At 36.9% G+C, this 20,723-nt stretch overlaps 2 protein-coding genes, 1 long non-coding RNA gene and 1 pseudogene across 3 annotated transcripts in view; 1 reads left to right on the top strand and 3 right to left on the bottom strand.

Annotated features, from left to right (window-relative positions):
• Window positions 1-1,027: 1,027 nt before the first annotated feature.
• On the top strand, window positions 1,028-3,443 carry Grl62c (Gustatory receptor-like 62c). The gene is made up of 3 exons (XM_068286112.1): window positions 1,028-1,179; window positions 1,300-1,990; window positions 3,348-3,443. Exons 1-3 carry the CDS (start codon window positions 1,028-1,030, stop codon window positions 3,441-3,443), a joined length of 939 nt encoding a protein of 312 aa, XP_068142213.1.
• Window positions 3,444-11,158: 7,715 nt separating this feature from the next.
• LOC137574005 (titin-like) lies at window positions 11,159-14,184 on the bottom strand (annotated as a pseudogene).
• Window positions 14,185-15,923: 1,739 nt separating this feature from the next.
• LOC137573869 (uncharacterized) lies at window positions 15,924-17,314 on the bottom strand. Its single transcript, XR_011031932.1, has 3 exons — window positions 17,097-17,314; window positions 16,824-17,039; window positions 15,924-16,754 (listed from the first exon to the last, which is right to left on the bottom strand). It is a non-coding gene; the product is annotated as an uncharacterized lncRNA (long non-coding RNA).
• Window positions 17,315-19,105: 1,791 nt separating this feature from the next.
• sls (sallimus) overlaps window positions 19,106-20,723 on the bottom strand; it is a 78,608-nt gene continuing 76,990 nt past the window's right edge. Inside the window, 3 exon segments of the mRNA XM_068285938.1 lie at window positions 19,106-20,022; window positions 20,095-20,440; window positions 20,442-20,659. Coding sequence (XP_068142039.1) covers window positions 19,832-20,022; window positions 20,095-20,440; window positions 20,442-20,659 — 755 coding nt within the window. The 3' untranslated portion in view covers window positions 19,106-19,831.

Raw genomic sequence — 20,723 nt, 5'->3', positions numbered from 1 at the left:
AAAACAAAAAAAAAAAAAAAAATGGCAAGTGAGCCGCTTGAGTTTGACATTTTTGGGTTATGCTGCGATGAACATGCCGATATGCTCACGTGCCAGGACATGCAAATCGCGACAATGGAGAAAGGGAAGAAAAGAGTAAGCAGCGATTGAGACTTAAACAAATTAATCGCCACCATTCTCGCCTTTGCAAAACGAACGAAGGCCGGAAGGACGAACGTACCACGGACGGGCAATTCCCAGTTAGCAAATAAATTAGTTTGCTGCGTGGGCGACGCAAATCTGAAGTGGGTCTGACAGCGGTTGCCCCACAGTCCACAAGGACGAATGGCTCCGGCTCCTGGCAAAAATTTTAAATATTTAAGCGTGTGCAACTTATCGATTTGGGGTTACGTTACGTTACGTATTAGGTTTGCGGTTGATGTCGCTGTCGATGACGGTGCCGGTGCCGGTGCCGTAGCCGATATACTAGAGCCTCAGCTAATGCCGATGACGATGTTGAGGTGTGTGTTCACGCTTGTATTCCAAAATGACGCTAATTGAAGTGGTTCGCCTTCATTTTCGATCTCAATGTGTGTGCTGGCCATCAATTACCCTTACTTCAAAATGGGTTTCTTTGTTGTTTTTATTTCACGTTGGTTCTTTTTTGTGCTTATTGCGCTAAAAGCATTTACTTAGTCCCCGTTTCTCTCAGTCATCACATTAACGTTAAGTACTAGCAAATTGCTCTCTGAATCTAATGTGAAAGGGTATATTAAGTACATGATAAAGTAGGTAACAGTCGCAAAGAGTTAAGGTCTATATACAACTAGAAACCCTCAAGCACAAAAAGAGAGAAAGATTTAATCTCGTTAGACGCTCTCTTATATTATATTTATGTATGTCTATAACGCAATTACTAAGAGTTAGTGCAGTGTATTTATATATTCAATTTTGTTTAGTTTATTAATGTATTAATTATTTCAATTGCAGTAGTAGTTCTCCTTGCCTTCGAACCAATTGGAAAGTTTTCCAAATAGTTGCCGCCATCATGTCGATAAAAAAGCTGCTGTGTCTCTGCCACATTATTAGCCACTTCAAAATGCAGAAAGTGATCTGTCGATTATGCTGCCTTCACAACATTTGCTATAATGAGAATACGAAAAGATTTAATTTAGGCCACCAAATTATGGTCTATTTATTGTGTGGTTTAACTTTAATGTTTTGTTTGACCATGATTGATTCATCAACTTATTGGGTGTTTGATAAATTCTTGTTCGTGGTATATGCAGTGCCCTGTGTGTATTATATTTTGCATCGCAGTTTCCTATTGGAAATATTGAACAAGATGACTATAGTGCATTGTGAGATTCAAGTGGCCATGGGTGAACTTCTATGTACATCAGTGCGACGTGCCTTTTTTTGGGCCTGGCTGATTATTTTGGAGCTTATCGCCGTTATACATTGGCATTACGAACGTCCGCGTTTTTGGTTCATGTTTGGTTGTATAATGTGTTGGCACTTACAAATGCTACTCCATGTCAATAGCTTCATTTGGCTGCAATGCATTTATGTGGCCATGCGACGAGTGTTTACGGCCCCCATCGACAACAGGCAACGCTTGAGAATTTTAAAGAAATTATTAAAAGTTCAACCCAAATTGAATGAAATTCTGCAACATATTGGCAAATTCTTTTGTGTCAATATTATCGTCATTTGTGCCCTCATATCGAATAGTTTTTTTCATACATTTGTTGCAACAGATATGATAATTGCACTAGAACCGAATGGCAACATCTACTGTATTGAACCATATCAATTGCGTTATTTGTGCAATTTATTAATTTTAACGCTCACTTTGTTGCTGGTTGTGCGGGACTTTAAAGCCGAACGGGATAAATTCTATCAAAGACTTTGGCATACCAATAAATTTTGTCAAAAGATTTTGGTTTACAAAAGTTTTCAAAGATATTTACCACGTCGAAAACAACAATTGGACATTCTGGATGTTATGGTAAATGAAAAAAGAACTAAAATTATTTACAAAATATTTCTAATTTATTTTTTTTTTTAGCTGTTGAGTCAAATTAAGCCACACGAAATGCGCCGCTCGTGCATTAACCTATTACATGTGTTCAACGATGACACACAATACACCATAAAAGCGAAAACGTTTCAAGATTTCCTGTTATCCGTTGTTTTTAGGGTGTTTCTTGTTTTGAGTTTGGGATCATTGAATGGTTTGGTCTTTAAAACAACCGATTTCGATTATACTTCCCCAAAAATCTTGAATTTTACTAGTGATAATATTATAATCGAGCAGGGTTTATGCCTATATGTCTTGGATTGAAATCTATAATATATAAATATGTATATAATTTTATTTAAGGAAAATAAAACCAGTTTTGTATAATTTTGATTTCGGCTTCCTCTTTTAAATATTTGTTAGTCAAAGCACGTACTACAACAAACAAGAAAAAAAATAAGGAGCAGAAGCAGATGCAGGATGGTGAACCGCTATAAATCAAACGAAAAAAGGGACTTAACCCATTCATTATACAGAACCCACTCCATTCATGTGAAAAATGTCATATTGGAAAAATCTATAAAATCACTTGAGTACATAGAGTCAGAAAGAGAAAGAGAAAGAGAAAGAGATTAGAGTGTGAGGAAAATTTAAACCTCACCTCATCATAATAACCAACACATCGCTCTAACCTAATGCCTGCTGCTGCTGCTGCTGGGAGCCTTAATTAGCTCATAGATGTGCAACGTGGCGTATGATTAACACGCGACTAATGAACGTCATGGCCATCGCTCATCTGTGAATGATTGAATTAAAATCCCAGTTTTGGACTCTCTGGCATAATCAATGAAATTTATTACCTCTTTACCCTTGCGCCCCAAATGGCAATAGCCAACTTTTAGTTCATTGCACAATTGGCAAACTATTTCCGTGATTTCTAATCTCTCTAAATACATATATTTGTTTTTCATCTCCTATTTTTGTTCTCAACTCTAAATCTATTCAAGTGGCGAATACTTCGATTAACCAATCTAATCTTTTCATTTAATACAAAAATAAATAAAAAATTATTATCATGCTAAAATGAGCGGGGTTGTAACATTAATGAGCCACGCCCCACACCATTATTGTATTAATGTATGCATTCTATGTGTTTGTGTGTGTAACGACCATTAGCATCCAGTCTGTGTGTGCGCGTGTGTGTGCCATCATGCAATTTTGGCTAAGCTTAATTGATATGCATGCGATTCAGTGCGAATGGCTGGGCGAATGTAATTTTCTGGTTGCATTCTGTAATGAGCTCGAAATAATTCCATGTTAGCTTCATAAAAATCCCCGCCCACAGAAAGAACATAACCCCGACAAATACAATGGCCTGAAATCATTTTACAAACAGTGCAGGCACCGTGCAGCATGCAGCATGCAGCAGGCAGAGCGATAGAATAAACGCGACCATTTTTCAAACCAAAAATGTTGGTATGCAAAATTTACTTACTAAAAAGAAATGGAGCTGAAACAGAGTGAGAGAGAATAGGGTTTAGGGATTGGGACTAGGTTAGTAAATGTACATATACATATGTATGTATACGTGTTTTTTGGGATAGCTTCTGAAAGGACGAGATGAACTAAAGCGGAGTGTAACGGAACGAGGCAAAGCGAAGCGAAGCTTACGTATTGCAATTTGTGCAAAATGCAAATTTCCCCACTGATGACAGCCGCAATTTTGTGCTTCATTGTTGTTAGCGTCGTTGTTGTTGTTTATACACATCCATTGTTTTGCTTCGTATGTGAGTGTGTTTTCGTGACTGTATGTGTGTGTGTGTATATACTTCAATAAATGTCACACAGATGAACAGTATGTGCTAGTTGAAGAGGTTAACATAAAAGTGTGAACAAACCTTGAATGTAAAAGTAAATTGAGGCGACACTTAATTCTATTTCTTAGCCATCGATTGTGAGAAGTAGTAGTGACCATCTTATATATTTCAATGGTAAACCCTTTTTTTAATTGAAATATTTATACCAATACTTGACACAATACGATTCAAGGACAACTGCCGTTAAGAATTCGGTTACAATGCACTTTATTGACGGCAAGTTGCAACGTTGTGTCACTTTTTCTTATTCGATTGTGCATTGCGGTCTTTGATTGAGTTTCTATTTAAGGATGTCGCATTGTTCTACAGTTTTTTTGCCCAGTTAGATGCTTGATATAACAAAATTTGTACACACACACACACACACACAAAAATAAAGAGAGGGAGAGAGACAGAGAAGCCAGTCGGGCTGAATTCCTGACTAGCAAATGTCTGGCCACTGGACAGCACAACACAATGGCTGACCAATAGTGTCAGCATCAGGGTCTATATGCTCTCCTTTTTCTCTTTCTCCCTCTCTGTCTCTCTCTCTTTCTCTATTGACCACCTTCCGCTTCCTACTGCCTATGGCCTAGTGCTTATTGCCTAGTGTGGTTCTTTCTATCTTTCTGTGCCTTTCTTCTCACTCTCGCTTTGATTAACAATGATGGGCATTATTTTTGCAAATAAATTTCAGGGCAAGGATTTAGAGGATTGTTGTTGTTGTTGTTTGTGAATGGAGCCGACATTTTTGCATGCTTAAGTTGCATTTTATTGATTTATGGCCGTTCTACGTCAATCAGACCCATGCCTGATGGTTGTCATAATTGCACATTTGGTGCAAGGACTTTACGTAAAGTTCCCACACTCTAATAGCATTCGGACTGAGACTCTGAGACTCTGATTCGGAATCGGACTTGAAGCGGAAGCTTTTAAGCAAACAGGATATGCTGTGAGCAGCTTTTCGGGACACACAACTCGTACACTTGCGACAAGTCGTCCCCCAAGTCCGAGAATAGAACAAAACAAAAGAGCATTTCGTATGCAAAGCCTTTGATGTTGTCCTTGCTAGCATTTGCAGGATGCAATGACAAAATGATTTTCATTCGTGTTGTTCTGTGTGTGCAGGCAGCGTGTTTTTTGTTTCGCTTTTTTTCCAATTTTTTTTTGTTGTTTTGTATTGTATGTTTTTTATCAGAATGTTGTTAAGGTTTCTCAAGAGTTTGAGCCTTTGCCAAATGGGTCAACAACAGCAGAAACTTTTGTATGCCAGGACAACAGAAAAATAATTAAGGTCCTTCAAAAACTTATTGACTGCCTTTTTTCACTCCCTCTCCGCCTCTCGGTTGTGGGAAGCTCGCTAAAGTTTGTATTTTCAAAAAAAAAAAAGAAGAGAATTTCCAAAGCAGAGATAATAATTAGGCCAGGGCAAAAAAAAAAGCATAGAAAAAAAGGACAAAAGCCAGGAAGTGGCTAGCGGAGGCCAACAACCAAAGACGAAAAAAAGAAATTATCCAGGAAGCTAAAATTGTTCATGTCGACATTTTCTTACTCTTGCAACGTCTTAATAAATAAATTATCTCTCAATAAAGAAATCGACAAGGCAAATATTTTCTCTCGGACTTTCACTTAGTATAGCGAAATAATTAATGGGCCATAGTCTATTAATAGCACACGTCAACTCAGATTTTTCATTTTCATTATTTATCCTCACGTTTCTCTAGGATATATATGTATGTAAGTTATTTTAGCTATGGGCTTAAATGATTCTACGTTGTACGACTCTACCGATTAAGATAATGCTAATAAATATATATGTAGGTATATAATTACATACTCCTTGTGAAGTCGATGTAAACAGCTTAAGTATGCCCTCTGAAAGGGTATGTAGCTAGGAAAAGAGAGAAAGAAAGAGATAAAAGAGGGAAACAAAAAAAGGGACGCTCAATAAATAAATAAAGCAGGGACCAGAGTCGTCCTTTAATGCCTACAATATTCCGGCTAAAATTTCTACATAAACGAATGCCAGCGCACTTAGCAGGCAATTGCGAGATAATTTAATTATGTGATGCCTCCAGCAGCAAACTCAGCCGCCGCCGACACACAGAAGCCAGCTAGCTGGCTGTTTGGAAAGGCCAGGATAACAGGATAATGATAACGAAATAAGTAAACCAAAAAGGCTTACCAGCCTAGTCCCATTAAAAAAAGTGTCCATAGAGCACACTGATAAAATGTGCGGTAAATTAAATGAAAAATGGCCAAGACCAAGGACATTATAAAGTGTGTAACGGACCGATAACAGCAATATCAGACAGAGAAAGAAACAGACAAACAGTAGTAGAAAGCGTTGTGTGCAACTGACCGACGGGGAATAGGTGAACGGTGGGAGGGAGCAAAGTCGGTTACGGGGCTTATATAAATTGCAAACCTGACTTAATTGCGCTGCCATAGCCAGGAGGCAAATACAAAAACAATTCGAGCGGAAGTGCAAAACTTTGTCGCCGGATATGGTAGGTAGAGCTTGGTAGTTAGGTATCCTTCTCTATGGACAGGCAACAGCTTGTGACCAGTAACCGTAAATATATATTGTATATATATGTATATATGTATATATATATCGTATAGATATACAAAGGTATCTGTGCATTTGTGTATATGTATGCATCTGTGTATAGGTGTATCCGCGCTGTGGCATTAAACATAATTAGCGTGGAAATTATTTAAACAGCAATTGAAATGGTCACTGTACACTACCTGTTCAGTTGTTGAGTACAAATGGCTGGCTGTCTGGCTGACTGACATCAGAACAAAACTATCTATGCGACGCTGCTGGCGTTGGTGGCATCCGTGTGCGGCAATTTTCAATTTCCCTCTCATCTGGTTGTTATTGCATTTGTGTTTGCTTGCGTTTTATCCATACACGTGATATGAATATCCTCTGTTCAGCATTGTGTGAAAATTACTTCCTTAAATTGTTCCATTGTTTCAATGAAAATCGAAATGGAAAATATAATTGTTGTTTTGTTGAGGTCAGTTATTATAGCGTTCGATAAACGTTTTTTAATGAAAATTATACCAATTGAGTGAGATGGAAGTCGCGAAAAAATCCAAAATTTTTATCTTTCTTCGTTGCTGTTAATTTAAGTGACCGTTGACATAAGTTTAAAAGATTTAAAAAGACTTAAAACATGTGAGATTGCTAAAAGCTTTGGAAAGATTACAATTCCTATAACAAATGTTTATATAATCGTGTTTTTTACCTATTCTGAACTTTTAACAATTTTTAAAGAAAAAACTAACTAATCTATAATATACTTGCGATATTTGTAATTTTTTGCAAGTACTAAATAAGCAAAGCTAATTAAGGACTATGCTAAGGATATACATATGGGATGGAAGGTTATTTGCATCATTATTTGTTTTATTCTTCGTTTATCCTGACATGAGACACATTTCGTTTAATATCAACACTTCAACGAAAGGTTCATTCATTATAATGCACTATTCATCAATGAGCTAAAAAGCTGTAGCACGGTTTTCGAACCTACCCGAAATTTGCTTTATCCAAAGCAGTGTGCCGAATTTTTAACCCTAGATATTTTAGATACGACGATTCGGATACGTGTAAGTTTATTACTATATGTTTCTATATTTTATGAGAACTTGAATAGAGCATTGCATGAATACATTCAAAAGCCCAAATAACTTATTCGGTTTTTGGTCGGTTTTTCACACCAAAATAATAAAAAATATTCATTTTCTTTCCCTGTAAAGTTACATAAACTTGAATTAGTGGAAACGAATTTCCATTTTATTTATTTATAGCATGTTTTTCAAGCATTAAATTTGTGCTACTTTATGAATGTTAAAATGAGTTGTTTGCTTTATGAATGTTAAAAATTGTCCAGAGTTCTAGTGAAATACATTGAAAATATTTTAGAAATTTTAATAATTATGTGGGTCGTTGTTCCAAATATTTCTTAATTTTTTGTTAAAGTTAGATTGATTTGGTTTGTTTTGAAATTGATCTAATTAGTGAGTTTAATATCAATTGGAAGAGAATCTTAAACAAATTAACACGTTATGGAGCTTTGCATGCCTGGAATTTGCCATCATCGACACTTCAACGCCGTTTTCAGGCTCACACCTACAGGGGCAAAAGCCCTCTAATCAGGAAACGAAAGAAAAGTGTAGAATGGAGAGAGAACGTATGGTGGTAATGGATGGTGGGTAATGCTGGTGGGCGAATGCGAATGGGTAATTTGGCTTTAACATTACGGTTAAGCATGCATGTCAAGCACATTGCCACACTGAAAAGTTTGTTGCCCCAGCTAGTTGCAAGTTTGCTTACTTGCTAGACTTGGAGCAGTTGCAGTGCAATTGCAGTTGCATATGTAAGTATATATTTCTTCTGTAATGTTATGCTATATGTATGCGTGTGTGTGTGAATGTATGTTCGTGCCCCTTTAGGCGGGGGCGACGCATGCCTTGGTCTGGGTGCCCTCGTTTTGAGTTTCTTGTGCAATAATTAAGTGAGTGCCAAGTAGAGTGAAGCGTGAAGCAACGTCGCGGCGTTCTCATTTTCTCATTTTCTGTGTTCGCCAGCAAATTCATGCGTGAAGCAAATGAGAGGAGCACGAAAGAGAGTCACGTTGTGTGTGTGTGTGTTATTTCGGCTATGCTCGCGGGCAACGAACAGAACGCGGCTGAGTAAACGCTGCACGCATGAGAAATCAAAAGCAACTGCACGGACTCCTCTCTTTGCTACTTGTTCAACGGCCGACTTCTTGTCAGAAAAGGGTGCGGTGCAGACGAAGAGATAGGACAATTGTAAATTACAATAACTCAAATGGAAGAACTCGAGAAAATGTTGCCACAATTGCTGTTAATCGAAGCTGCGGGCAAAGGAATTGGATCCTGAAAAGTATGCTACAAAATAATTGGCCAAGAAATGCCAAAACAAAAAATTGAAAACGATTCGTTCGTTCTTGACATTAAATACTTGTACCATTCAAATGTATTTAATATTTAATATAAGCCGATTACAAAAACAATTGAATGGGAAAAGAAGAAATTCTCGCGCTAAGCTACTTATCTCAAAAACTATTGTAAGTCGATTAAAATTATGGCAAATGGCTCATACGATTTCATTGAGATTCCTTGAAAGAAGTCATTTGCTTGTACTTCCAAGTAATTTTGAGTCTCTACATAAAGTTAAAGTCAATGTTGTTTTTGTTTTTATTTTTTGCCTTTAAACACATTTCACTCTGATGCCCAATTGTACGATGCCAGCCTGTAGTTGTTGAGGGTCATAACAAGCACACGTAAACCGCCGCAGCACGCATTCACTTATTTCGCCATCAAAATGCTAGCACTTGAAATCAAATTTAAACATCTCCTTCCCATCAAAAAAGTACATACATAGATATGTATATATATTAGGGTGCTTCATAGTACTCTTTTCTTTAGTTGCACGAAGTAGAAGAGATATAATGCGTAATTTGAAATGTAATTACTTTTAAGAAAAAGGAATGAAAATTAAATTAAATGGAATTTGTTTTTGTGAACAAATTATGCAATGAAGCAAATGTATTAAACTAATAGGTAACAATGTGTTGGACCACCCTGATATATTTCAGCTAAGTCTATGTATGTACCTTACATAAGTATGTATGTGTGCCATAGATATATATTTTTCCCCCTGAGTTGTCGTGGCAAGTGTGCGTAGTTTTCCGTTCTTCCATCGTTTTTACTTTTTCACCATTTTTTTCCGTTGTCGTTTTTTTTTTTATTATTATTTTTGTGTTTTTACTTTCTACTCGTTTTACTGAGGCGAGCGACACGTACTTCCGCTCATAAGCCAAAGGCAAACTAGGCAAAGGAGAGCAAAAAAAAAAAAAAACCTATATGTATATGTATATCATATATGTATGTATGTATGTAAGCATATATATTTTTTCTAACATTGTAACAAGATAATATTTTTCCAACATATATGTAGGTATTCGTGTGCCAGTGCAAGGTAAGAGTAAGGTTGGTTTGGTTGGCTTCTCTACGCTAAATGATATTACCTGAAGTAACATCAACATGACAGACAGGGCATGGCACAGCGGCACAACTAACGGAAACCGGATGTGCTGGCTTGGCAGTTGTGAAGTGATGTTTAGTTCAGACCAGACCCGGCCAGGCGAGAGCAGGCCAAACGTTGGTATAGTTTGGTTACGTTCGATGGTTCGTTGGTTTGTATGGTGCGAACTTGCCCATAGGCATCATCGAGTGCCACGTTTTATATGTTGCCAATGGCAGCCTAGAGTCGACTCCCAGACTCTTTTTGTGTATGTGTGTGTGTGTGTGTAGTTGTTATGGCCCCATAGGCGGCACTTTACGCCCTTTACCCTTCTCCATCTCCCACATACCTCTCGATGTGACAGCATAAATCGCTGCTCTGGCCTCCAGCTGGCTAAGAAGTAGTTGAATATATTCCGTGTGAGTATGTGTTTTTGCAAGCGTGTGTGTGTGTGTGTGTGTGTGTGTAGCACGAGAAGTTGAACAATAAAGCCATATTGGCAATTTAATGTGCTGCAAAGCATTTGAAGCATTCAAAGAACAAAACGACAACACGCATACGCAGTGTATGTTAGGGAGTGCATTTTAAGCAGCTTTCACGATAAGCACGTAAATACACACATATATACATATAGATGGAGTCGAGAAAGTGTTGGCAAGAAGCAGCTGCTCCTGCTGCTTACCCATTGCATCCTTGCATCCTCTTGCCTTGGCAGCTTAGTTTACAGCTTACTTATCTTTGCCAATGCCCAACACGTTTCTACATTAGCACACAACACAACACAACTTCATTTTCAGGCCAGGCAAAAATATTTAAAGCAATTTCAGTTTCGACCCCTTTTCCTCTCTCTCTCCCTCTTTCTGTGGTTCCCTCTTTGATCCGTACTGAGGGTCGTCCTTGTCGTTTGCTTTTTGCCAAAAAAAAAAATCTCTGCTTGCCCCCAAACCGTTGTGTGTCATTTGCATATTTTGCCGTTGCAATTTTTGCGTTTTCAACTTGTAAATTTGACTTTATATGCGAAAAGGTGCAAATCTGTTTAGCGTCCCCCGAGTGCAGCGAAGCGCATAAAAATGCATTTATGCGAGGGCCACTGGTAACTTACACAGAATTAAGTCAACATCATAATCATCATCCTTATCGTCAAGACTCAGAATGAACGTTACTTGAGAGTGGCAGTGGCACCGGCAGTGTATGTCTTGCAAATATTTAATCAAAAACTAAAGTTTAATAAAATTTGTTTGAACATATCACTAAAAAAGTGAAATTTATTTCCCTTAGGAATTATTTGTGCATACTTTTTACCAAGTGATTGGCTCAGTAGCAAAGATTAACAAGAACATTCATTAAGTTAATAATAAAGTTGTGTGAAATGCCTGCAGAAAAATTGCAAAAAAATCAGAGATAAAAGTAACAGTGAAAATGTAAAGAAAACATACCCAATAATTTCTATTGCTATTTGTTAATTACGTTAAATTTTGAATCAAATCACTGAGTTATAATTACAATAATAATTTTGAAGATTTCTTGAAATTTGTGGAATCGCTAACATGACCCGACAGCAGACCTTCAATTTTTAATTCGCTTCGATGTGAAAACAGCTGCATTCTTAGCAACGCATATAAATTTGCCAGCATCCTCGGAAAAGACTTCACGTATAATCAAAGTAGAAACATTGTCACCGTTTGGAAATCTTGTGATGGTTTAATAATAGCAGTTTCTCGGAAACAGGCGATTTGTGGACGTGGGTTGCCCTCAACCTTGCATTCGAACTGCACTGTATAGCCATCCTGTGTGTGCATCGGTTGCAGTTTCTCAATGAAACGTGGTGCTGTGGGCTTATCTTCTGGACCAGGACCTTAACAATTGAACAATCACAAGACAATACATAAATATTAAAGTGTTATTGACAAGACGAGACGTCAGCAGAACAGGACAAAATTTACTTTTACAGCATTAAGTTGAAGAAGCCAACTTACGTTCAAAGACAGGCAGCTTGTCAATCTTTTCATGCAACTTGTTTTGCACATATTGGGCATATTCCTCGGGTTCCATTAGATAATGAGCTGGTACCCAGCCTTCCTCTTCGGTAATGCTCTTTTTTACATACCACCATTCAGAACTGTGTCGACCAATTACAGTTACCTTTTCACCTTCAACCAAATTGATGGCTTCATCGTTATCGGCAATGTAGTTGCATATAGAATACATTACATTGACATTGTCAGATTCTATAAACAAAAACCATAATTAAACACACATTTATAGTAAAAGAAATTTAATATCAACGTAGAAGAGACTTACCATCAATATCCATTTCTCGAGTTTTTTTTTTTTTTATTAAGTGAGGCTCCATCTGTGACAAAAAATTTATGCGAAAATAAATCAATTTTATGATTCTTCGGCGATATAGGTTGTTAAAAAACGAACTTACCTTCGTTAAAGAGTTGTTGTACAACTTTACGCTTTTTCTTGAAAGTTAGAGAGTCCTCATCGTAGGTCACTGAATCGCGTTTTGGATGACGTATGCCAATCAGGAACTGTTCTTCTTCATCTTGGACGGAATAGCTTGGTTTCGGTTTCAGCTTAAAGTCAACCTCATCTGGTGGCAGTTCATCGACAAAGTATTCTTCTGGTTCTTCAACTTCATCAATTGTATCCTCGTCATCGCGGATTTCCTCAATAATTGGTCCCTCACCATCGTCGTAGTCTTGCAGAATTTTAATTCTAGCTTCGTCTGTCGCTTCAGAGTAGGTCTTCTTAATTGGTTTTTTGATCTTTACCTTGCCAGACATCGATACTTCCTCCTCAGCGTATGAGTCCAAAGCAATGTTAAATTCTTGATCGACATCCTCCTTTGTTTTTGTACTCTTTGCACGGAATGTGACATTTTCCACGTCGGAGTATTTTGGAATGTCGACCTTCTTGCGACGCTTCAGTTTTTTTACAGTGTATTCTTGATCTTCTTCCTCAGTGAATTGCAGTGGTTTGGACTTACGACGTTGACTTACGACAAACTTTTCCACATCATCACCTTCTTCGTATTCTTCCTCTTGACGTTTAATTGAAAGTTCTGCCTGTGCAAAAATTATAATAAATTAGAGCTGGAAAGACAATATAGTGAAAATGCAAGAAAAAAAAACATACCTGAGAATTTGTATTGCCACCTGTTAATTACATAAAATTTTGAATCAAATCGAGATTAATTTTAAAATATTTAGGATAATGTAGTACATTCGAACGTCACATGAAAGGAAAAGATTGCGCCGGAAAACAGGAAAAGTTGGGAACCATTGGAGATGCTGCAGATGTGGCAGTAAACCCTGAGAAAGGTTGTGTGTTTATGGAAGGGGCTGTAAACCCTGAGAAAGGTTGTGTATGCATGGGAGGAACTGCAAACCCTGAGAATTGTGTTGGGTTCGTTTGAGGGTCTCCAAACCCTGAGAAGCGTGAAGGATTCGATTGAGCAGCTCCAAACCCTGAAAACGATGGTTGATTCGTTTGAGGGGCTCCAAACCCTGAGAACAGTGGCGGATTCGTTTGAGGCGCTCCAAACCCTGGGAAATGTTGTGTGTTCATTGGAGGGGCTGCAAACACTGAGAAATGTGGTGTGTTCGTCTGAGAGGCTCCAAACCCTGAGGAGGGTGGTGTGTGTATTGGAGGGGCTGGAAATCCTGGAATGTATGTTGGACTCCTCGTTTCCGTCGTTTGCTGTTGGTCCACTTTTTTCCTAGATTATGAATTATCATAGTAAGTCTCTGGAATATGATTAACTTTTATATTTAACTTACTGTATATTTCGCATACGATGAGTGCTGTTTGTTTTGTACTTTACGGCCAATGCGCGTCTGTTCTTATTAATCGAGCGATGATTTTTAAACGTTTTTGGTCGGGCGATTCCCATTTTTATGCGAAAATAAACAAAAATATAAATTAACACAATAATTTAGTTTTGGTCCGTGTTGACTAACTGATACGATTTGAAGTTATGATTTACTGTTTTACATGAGTTACGAAGTAAACTTTGTTTAGAATTTTTGCCTAAATTATATTAAGACTTTTTATTCCAAGGTATTATGACCTCAATTTTTGTTTATATTTTCACTGTGCAACCTAGAGGCAGTTATTTGTTATTCAATTGCAAAAAGAGGAACATTTCCTTTAAGTTTGCTTTAACAAGTTTAAAATTTTTAACGATTTCATTTGTATTGATTGGTACTTTAACTATTTCCTGTTGAAGATTTTTTGCACTCACTTGTCATATGTATGCAAAAGTGTGGCAAACATTTTATGACTTCCTTTCTGTATGCCAATATATACCATTATCTATGGGGTGGGGTAGAGAAAAAGAAAAAAAATATGCTCGTAAATGTCAAACACTCTATAATGAGCTAATCAAGCAACTTTTGAGTTGCTCAAATCCAAACGACTCTCGTTCTCACTCTCGATAAATGCAAATGGTTTTTGGTTTTAGCCAAACTTTTATGAGGCCACATTATAAAGTCAATGAGGCCATAAAACAGACATCATTTGATAGCACCTAGGCTACAGCTACAGCTAGCAGTTGTAAAAACTTTTCATTTCAGGAGTGCCAAAATCAAAATATATCCGTATATCAAAAACACTTTCACTCATCGCACAGGGACTCATTAAAAGTCAATGAATGGGATAGATGAAGATATATGTTTTATGTATATGTATTTTCAGCTACTTCTTTCAACTATAAACTTTGAAAATGAAATCATTTTTCGAATGAAATCATAAATTATTATGTCATTTGTGGTTGGAAAATGTCAACGAAAGTTAATGCTGTTGACAGCAACAGCAGCAAAAGAAAAGTTGTACACTCACTTAAATAATATTACGTATACGCCACGTAAAGCGCATTTTGGTAAAATGCCAATTGACTTTAATTGCTTTGCCTCAAAAGTCAAGCGAGGTTCTATGTGAGTGTGTGTTCTAACTAGAGATGTCCTCAGAGAGAGAGAGAGAGAGAGAGAGAAAGAGATGGAGAGAGAGTGAAAGGGACAGATGGGGAGAGGAAGAGAGTGAATGAGAGCACTTTCATTAGTTTCTAGTCCTGGATGCTACTACCGTAGCGGAAGCCACTAAAAGTCTTTACATTGCATTGAAGTGCCCCTTCTTTTGCCCTCCGCCCTCAGTGAAAAACAGTTTGTGAAATTTAATTTTCAGCACACTTGATTTTTAAATGGTAAATGGTTACAGACCATACAGACCCGAACCAGGACTAGAACCGGGACAAAAAGAGTGATGAAAATTTGCTGTTAATTTGAACAGAAATGTCTCTATTAAATATTAAATTAATTTTCTGTCTCTCTGTCTCATTGTTAAACTTTATGAATTACCACACAAAATATGAAAAAGTTGGTAAAATGGAAAAAAAGAGAAAACAACAAATTTTGCGGCTCTTGTAGTCGGATGTTCGATGCATTCAAAGGGAAGGATGCGGCTGAATGGGCAGTGTATACATATCATATCGAAAGATTCTGCAATAAGCAGCCAGAAGCAGCGTGAACAGCAGGACGGCGGGCGACGAACGGAAAACGTGGCCCCAGCAGCAGGGAGTGCGTGTGCAATCTGGCAATAAATATTTTATATTTACAATATGTTCTCTCTCTGACTCTCGATTGCATAAGGAATGGGTCTATAGATTTTGTGTGAATGTTTAAGAGTTGTAACGACTGCTTCTGCTTTTGCTGCTGTGCCTGGAATACTGATGGGAAACAGGCTAAAGGCAGACGGAAATGAGGTAAAATGTCTGTAACATAAAAATAGAAAAAGTTCAAGAAAGTGGATTACCTTTACCTACATATGTACATCCAATTCATAAATATGGTAAAATATAATCCTGGCAATTTTTTATTTAACCATACATATGTATGTACTCTGCCCCGCTCTACTCATCTTTAATATACTCTAAAAAATTAACTACAAAGTTTAGAAAACCATTTAAAGCAGAAAACGATGAGCTTTTCACTAATTCACTCTTAAAAGACATTTTATTTTTAAACTTTTTAAATATATATTTCTTCATTTATTCCATATCATATGAGGTTGTTTGGGGCATGGCCTAGTCAATAAAATGCTTCTTGCGTTTTTTTGTCTTTAATGGAATATATATTTTTTAAATGCCTTGTGATGTGTAATGTGCTTTAACTATCATCGGGAAATCGTTCTGTTCGTTACTGCAGATACACCGAAATTTGTGTCACTTTTGTTTTTCTTTCTCCTTTTTTTTTGCTTTTCTCTTGTCTTTATAGCGCTGCATTTTGTAATTAATGGCCAAGGGCTTCGCAGTCCCTTGTTCGGGCTTGAGCTTTTGCTGCCTTCTGCTTTTGTTTCGGTCAGTTTCTGGCTGTTTCTGCCTGTTGGGCAATTATATGTACCATCTGCAGCAAGTTGACTGGTCGTATTGGGGCTATTTGGGGACCTTGTTGCACACTGAGAAAAAGGGGGTTAATGATGCTTCGCTTACAGCAGGCTAATGTCTAGGCCTAGTGACCCATCGGGGGGCATTTGCTTCTACTCTATCAACGTAATAAACATGAAATGCAATTAACATTTTATGACATTTCTTTTGTTGGGCCAATTACGAGTACCTAAGTCTATAAAGCTACATATAAACCATATGAGGAGGTTTTCTCTTTGACTAGTTCATTCCTAACAGGGAATATTAGTTATTTTAACAACGTGGGAGTAGTAAAGTACCTATAAATTTGTATTCGTATTAATTGTATATGTGTCTATTGACCAAAAAATAATAAGAAATAACGTGAAACTAAAAGAAAAAAAAAAAACTGCAATTTTTAACCTGCAAAAAATTAAAAAAAGAAATATGAATAAATTCACTGTGCTGGATTTCTTTCGATATTTTACTTACCCAATTTAAAAAGAAATTTGTTTGATTTTAATAGAATTAAATAAATGGGGCAACAGGACAAAAACACCCTATTCCCATTCCATCGGCTCTTGAGGGGGTTGGACTGGCGTAGCTGGACTGACTGGCGTAGCTGGACTGACTGGAGCAGTTGGCGCATTTTCCATCACCATGCCAGCGGCTGCGACTTTAATTGCATGCATGTGAATTGCAAGTTTCCTAAATTTTAGACAACTTTATATAATGGTATTGATATTGTTAAATTAATGTTCTTACTTCTTTATACCATTAACTTTTTTTGTTTTTAAAGTTAATAGTTATTCCTGGCTTCCGATCTGTGCGCGATCCCTTAGATTGGGACAAGGCTCTTATTGTCATATTTAATATTAAATATAAAGAAATTCAATTTTTTTTTCTTTGTTCACAATTGCCTGATTTGATGCTCTGAATGAAATATTTCTAAACTCTCACAGTCCCAAACTTAACAAATTTGGCAACTAAATCCAAAGAAACATTGATGAGGGTTTTCTAGAGTATAGAGTATACTTCATTTGTTGAATACTTTCTTTGTCTTTTTTATTTGATTTCTTTTTGTTTTTATTTCGCTTACAAGTTAATAATTAAATTTATTGTTTTTTCTTTTTTTGTTTGGTTTCAGATTACCTTATTTTCATCCTACTTGGCATCATCGTTATGGCGTTTTGGTAAGTAATTAGTCAAAGTTTCGATTGGATGGGTGGTTGAGACAACTCTATGGGTCTATGTCTATCACGTTTGACGAGCCTTGACAGGCCTTTCATTTTCTACGTGCCCACCATAAAGTTTTATATGTAATTTGTTTTTATACTTATGTATAGTATGTGAAGCTATGTGCCGACAACAACAAAGAATTTTCCCAATTCGAATTCTATTATAACTTTAGAATTGTATTAGACAAAGTTGTTTGTCTTACACACACTTGCTTCCCTTCTCTGTTTTCTTTCTCTCTCTCTCTCACTCTCTTTCTCTTTCTCAGGGTCTGTCTGTCTCTCTTTGTGCGGATCTTAATAAACCATAACTAATGGGCACACAAGCGAGATGGCAAGCAAAATGGAAACTTTTTAAAGCCTCTCAAGAAGCTTACCAGCTTTCAATTCCTACTCACAATGACAGAGAAAAATTGAAAATAATTGCCGAAGCTTCTATACCCTTCAATAAATTACATTACAAATGTCGATGCCTCGAACATTTTTCCAAGTAGTTAGAGCAGTTTAAAGTTAATATGGCGACTACCAGACAGCACTTAAGATCTATACATAGATTTGATTGAATACATTTACCTAATAAATATAAAGATATTTTAGACAAAGTCGTTTAGACATTTTAGCAAGAGTATTTTGTAAGAAAAATAAAACCTAAACAAGAAGAAAATCGAATGAGAAGAAAAGCAAACACGTAAATGAAATTTCCGCTTGTGCATGCCAAGACTTTCCAGGACTGTGATCCTTTTTTGTGTATCAATAACTATGTCTATGTGTGTTTCTTTATATGGGTATGTGTGTATGGCCTTTGTTTTGTTTGTTTATTTGTTTGTGCAATTTAAAGTGCCGGAAATATGCTTTAGCTTTAGCTTTATGGGACCCCCCTGACCCATGGCTAAAAAGAGATTGCGAGATAGAAAGATATAAGAAAAGATAGATATAGTAAACAAGAGAGAGAGAGAGAGAGAGAGAATGAGAGAGAAACACAAAGATAGGAAGCCAAAGAGAGAAAGAGTGTATATGTGTGTGTGGGGAAGAACTTACTACATTTTAGATAATATCTTTTGATTAGTGGCAACCGCAAAAACTTTAATTAAATTCGCACACAATTCTCTAGGAAAAGTTTATGCAGCATTTTGCCCTGTCACCAGATAAGTTGAAGCCCTGTTCTACTCCTACTCCGGCTCCTGGCTTTGGTTCTGGCCCTGGACACGCATGTGCTTGCTTTCTAGCTTCCCGGCTTTCCAAATGTGTGTGTGTGAGTATATAGTGGCTCTAGCTGCTCCCAGTTGTCTGCCGCCGACTGCCTTTTGTTTGCGGACTTTAAGTTTTTCGGGGATGGTATAAAAACTTTCTGCAAAGCATTCTGAAAAAGAGGGGATGGAGGGGTGGCTAGAGAATGAGAGAGGGGCTGCAAAGTTATGTACAGTCTGGGGCGACTTCTAATGAATTAATTAGTTGATTTTTGCCAAGCTCAAAAACTTTTGCCCGAAAACCACTTTAAGCTTCTCTTCGTTAAAAATTCATTTTTTGTTGCTCACTCTCTTTTTTTTTATATAATTTTTATTATATTTTATTTTCTTTGGATTTGATTTTGTTTTTTTGGGTTTTTCTTTTTGGTTTTGGTAACATTAAAGACATCCTCATGGTATAATAAATGGAGTGAATTTCACGGCAAAGGCATTGTCAGTCAGCGAGTCGTCACATTCTATATTCTAGATAAATTCTCTTTTCAAGAATGTATCTAGAAGTTGCACCATTTGAATGTTTCGGCTCGCTGGCCGACATTGCCCGATGCACTATGAATATATATCTTTCCTATTTCGATTTTGATGCCGTTTTCGATTTTGATAGTTCATTTATCACAGCTTACAAAAATAAACTTTAATAATTATAAAAAAAAAAAAAAAACAAAATAGATAAATTAATAAAGAAAAATGAATAGATCATGTAAGTTTTATAGTATTTTCTTGATATGTCAGCCACGCCCACGCACTCGAGCATTAAGTTTTTTCTTCGCTCGCACTCATTGATCGAGTATCGTGAGCATCGCTGTTCACATTATTATAGGGGATTATATAATGAGATACCTTACATGATCTTTACAATACAAGATATTATAGAAATCAAAGAAAGGAAGTTATAAATCCAAAAAAAAAAGTATAAAATACAATTGAAATATGAGTAAACCTAATGCTTAAGTATTTTTTTTTTTTTTTTTTTTTTTAGTTTAAAAGATTTTGTAATTCGTTGTCAAAATTGTTAGTTTGACTATTTCGAGTTCTTCTTTTTCTTGCTCTTGGGTATTTGGGCCCAGAGACGGAAGAAGTACTCATCGCGTTGCAAGAGTCGACCGCGGGCATATGAATGTATATCAGCATCCATATTATGATCTCTTAACCAAGATGATGTATTACACGAACTCATCTCAGTGCGCGGTTCTTCGGGCAGACTGGCATGACCTGTCAGACAAAAATCAAATATAAATTGAATTAAATTTGATTTTCGGACTGTAGCAATTTTCCGATACTCACCCGCCGTCATGACCTTATAGGGTTCTTCTGATTCTAAAGGTTCACTTAGACCAATCTCATTTTTAGCAAATATACGTATCATATATTCATGATTCTCCTGTAGATCTCTTATCTGGAATTTCTGGACTCCAGCTGGCACACGACCCACCTCAATCCACATGGATTTCTTCATGTCACGTATGGCAATGTGATAGCCAAGTAGTGGCGCACCACCATCTGACTCGGGTATACCCCATTCGAAAACATGAGCATTCGCAGCGATAACACGTGCCTCCAGTGGAGCGGTTGGTGGTGAGGGTACAGCTAAAAATAAAGGAAATCATATTCCATTATATAACCCCATAGGGTTGAAATATTATGTAATACTCACTTGCATGTGTCTTCAGCGATATACTCTCAGTGACGGCTGGTGCACCTAATCCTGCCTCATTTTCTGCTGACACACGGAACCAATACTCACACTTCTCCTTCAAATTATCAATGGTATAGTGCAGCTGATGTGCGTCCAAGGTAATGACCTTTGTCCAGGTTGTCGATGTTGAGGAACGTTTCTCTACGCAGTAGCCTAGAATTTCATAATATTAAATCAATTATTTATTCTCCCCAAAAAAGGTTTATTCAAAAAATAG

Source organism: Drosophila tropicalis, unplaced genomic scaffold (genome assembly GCF_018151085.1).
Source record: "Drosophila tropicalis isolate 14030-0801.00 unplaced genomic scaffold, ASM1815108v1 contig_443, whole genome shotgun sequence".
NCBI classification, from domain to species: Eukaryota; Metazoa; Arthropoda; class Insecta; order Diptera; family Drosophilidae; genus Drosophila; species Drosophila tropicalis.
This window is presented reverse-complemented; position numbering and strand designations above follow the sequence as displayed.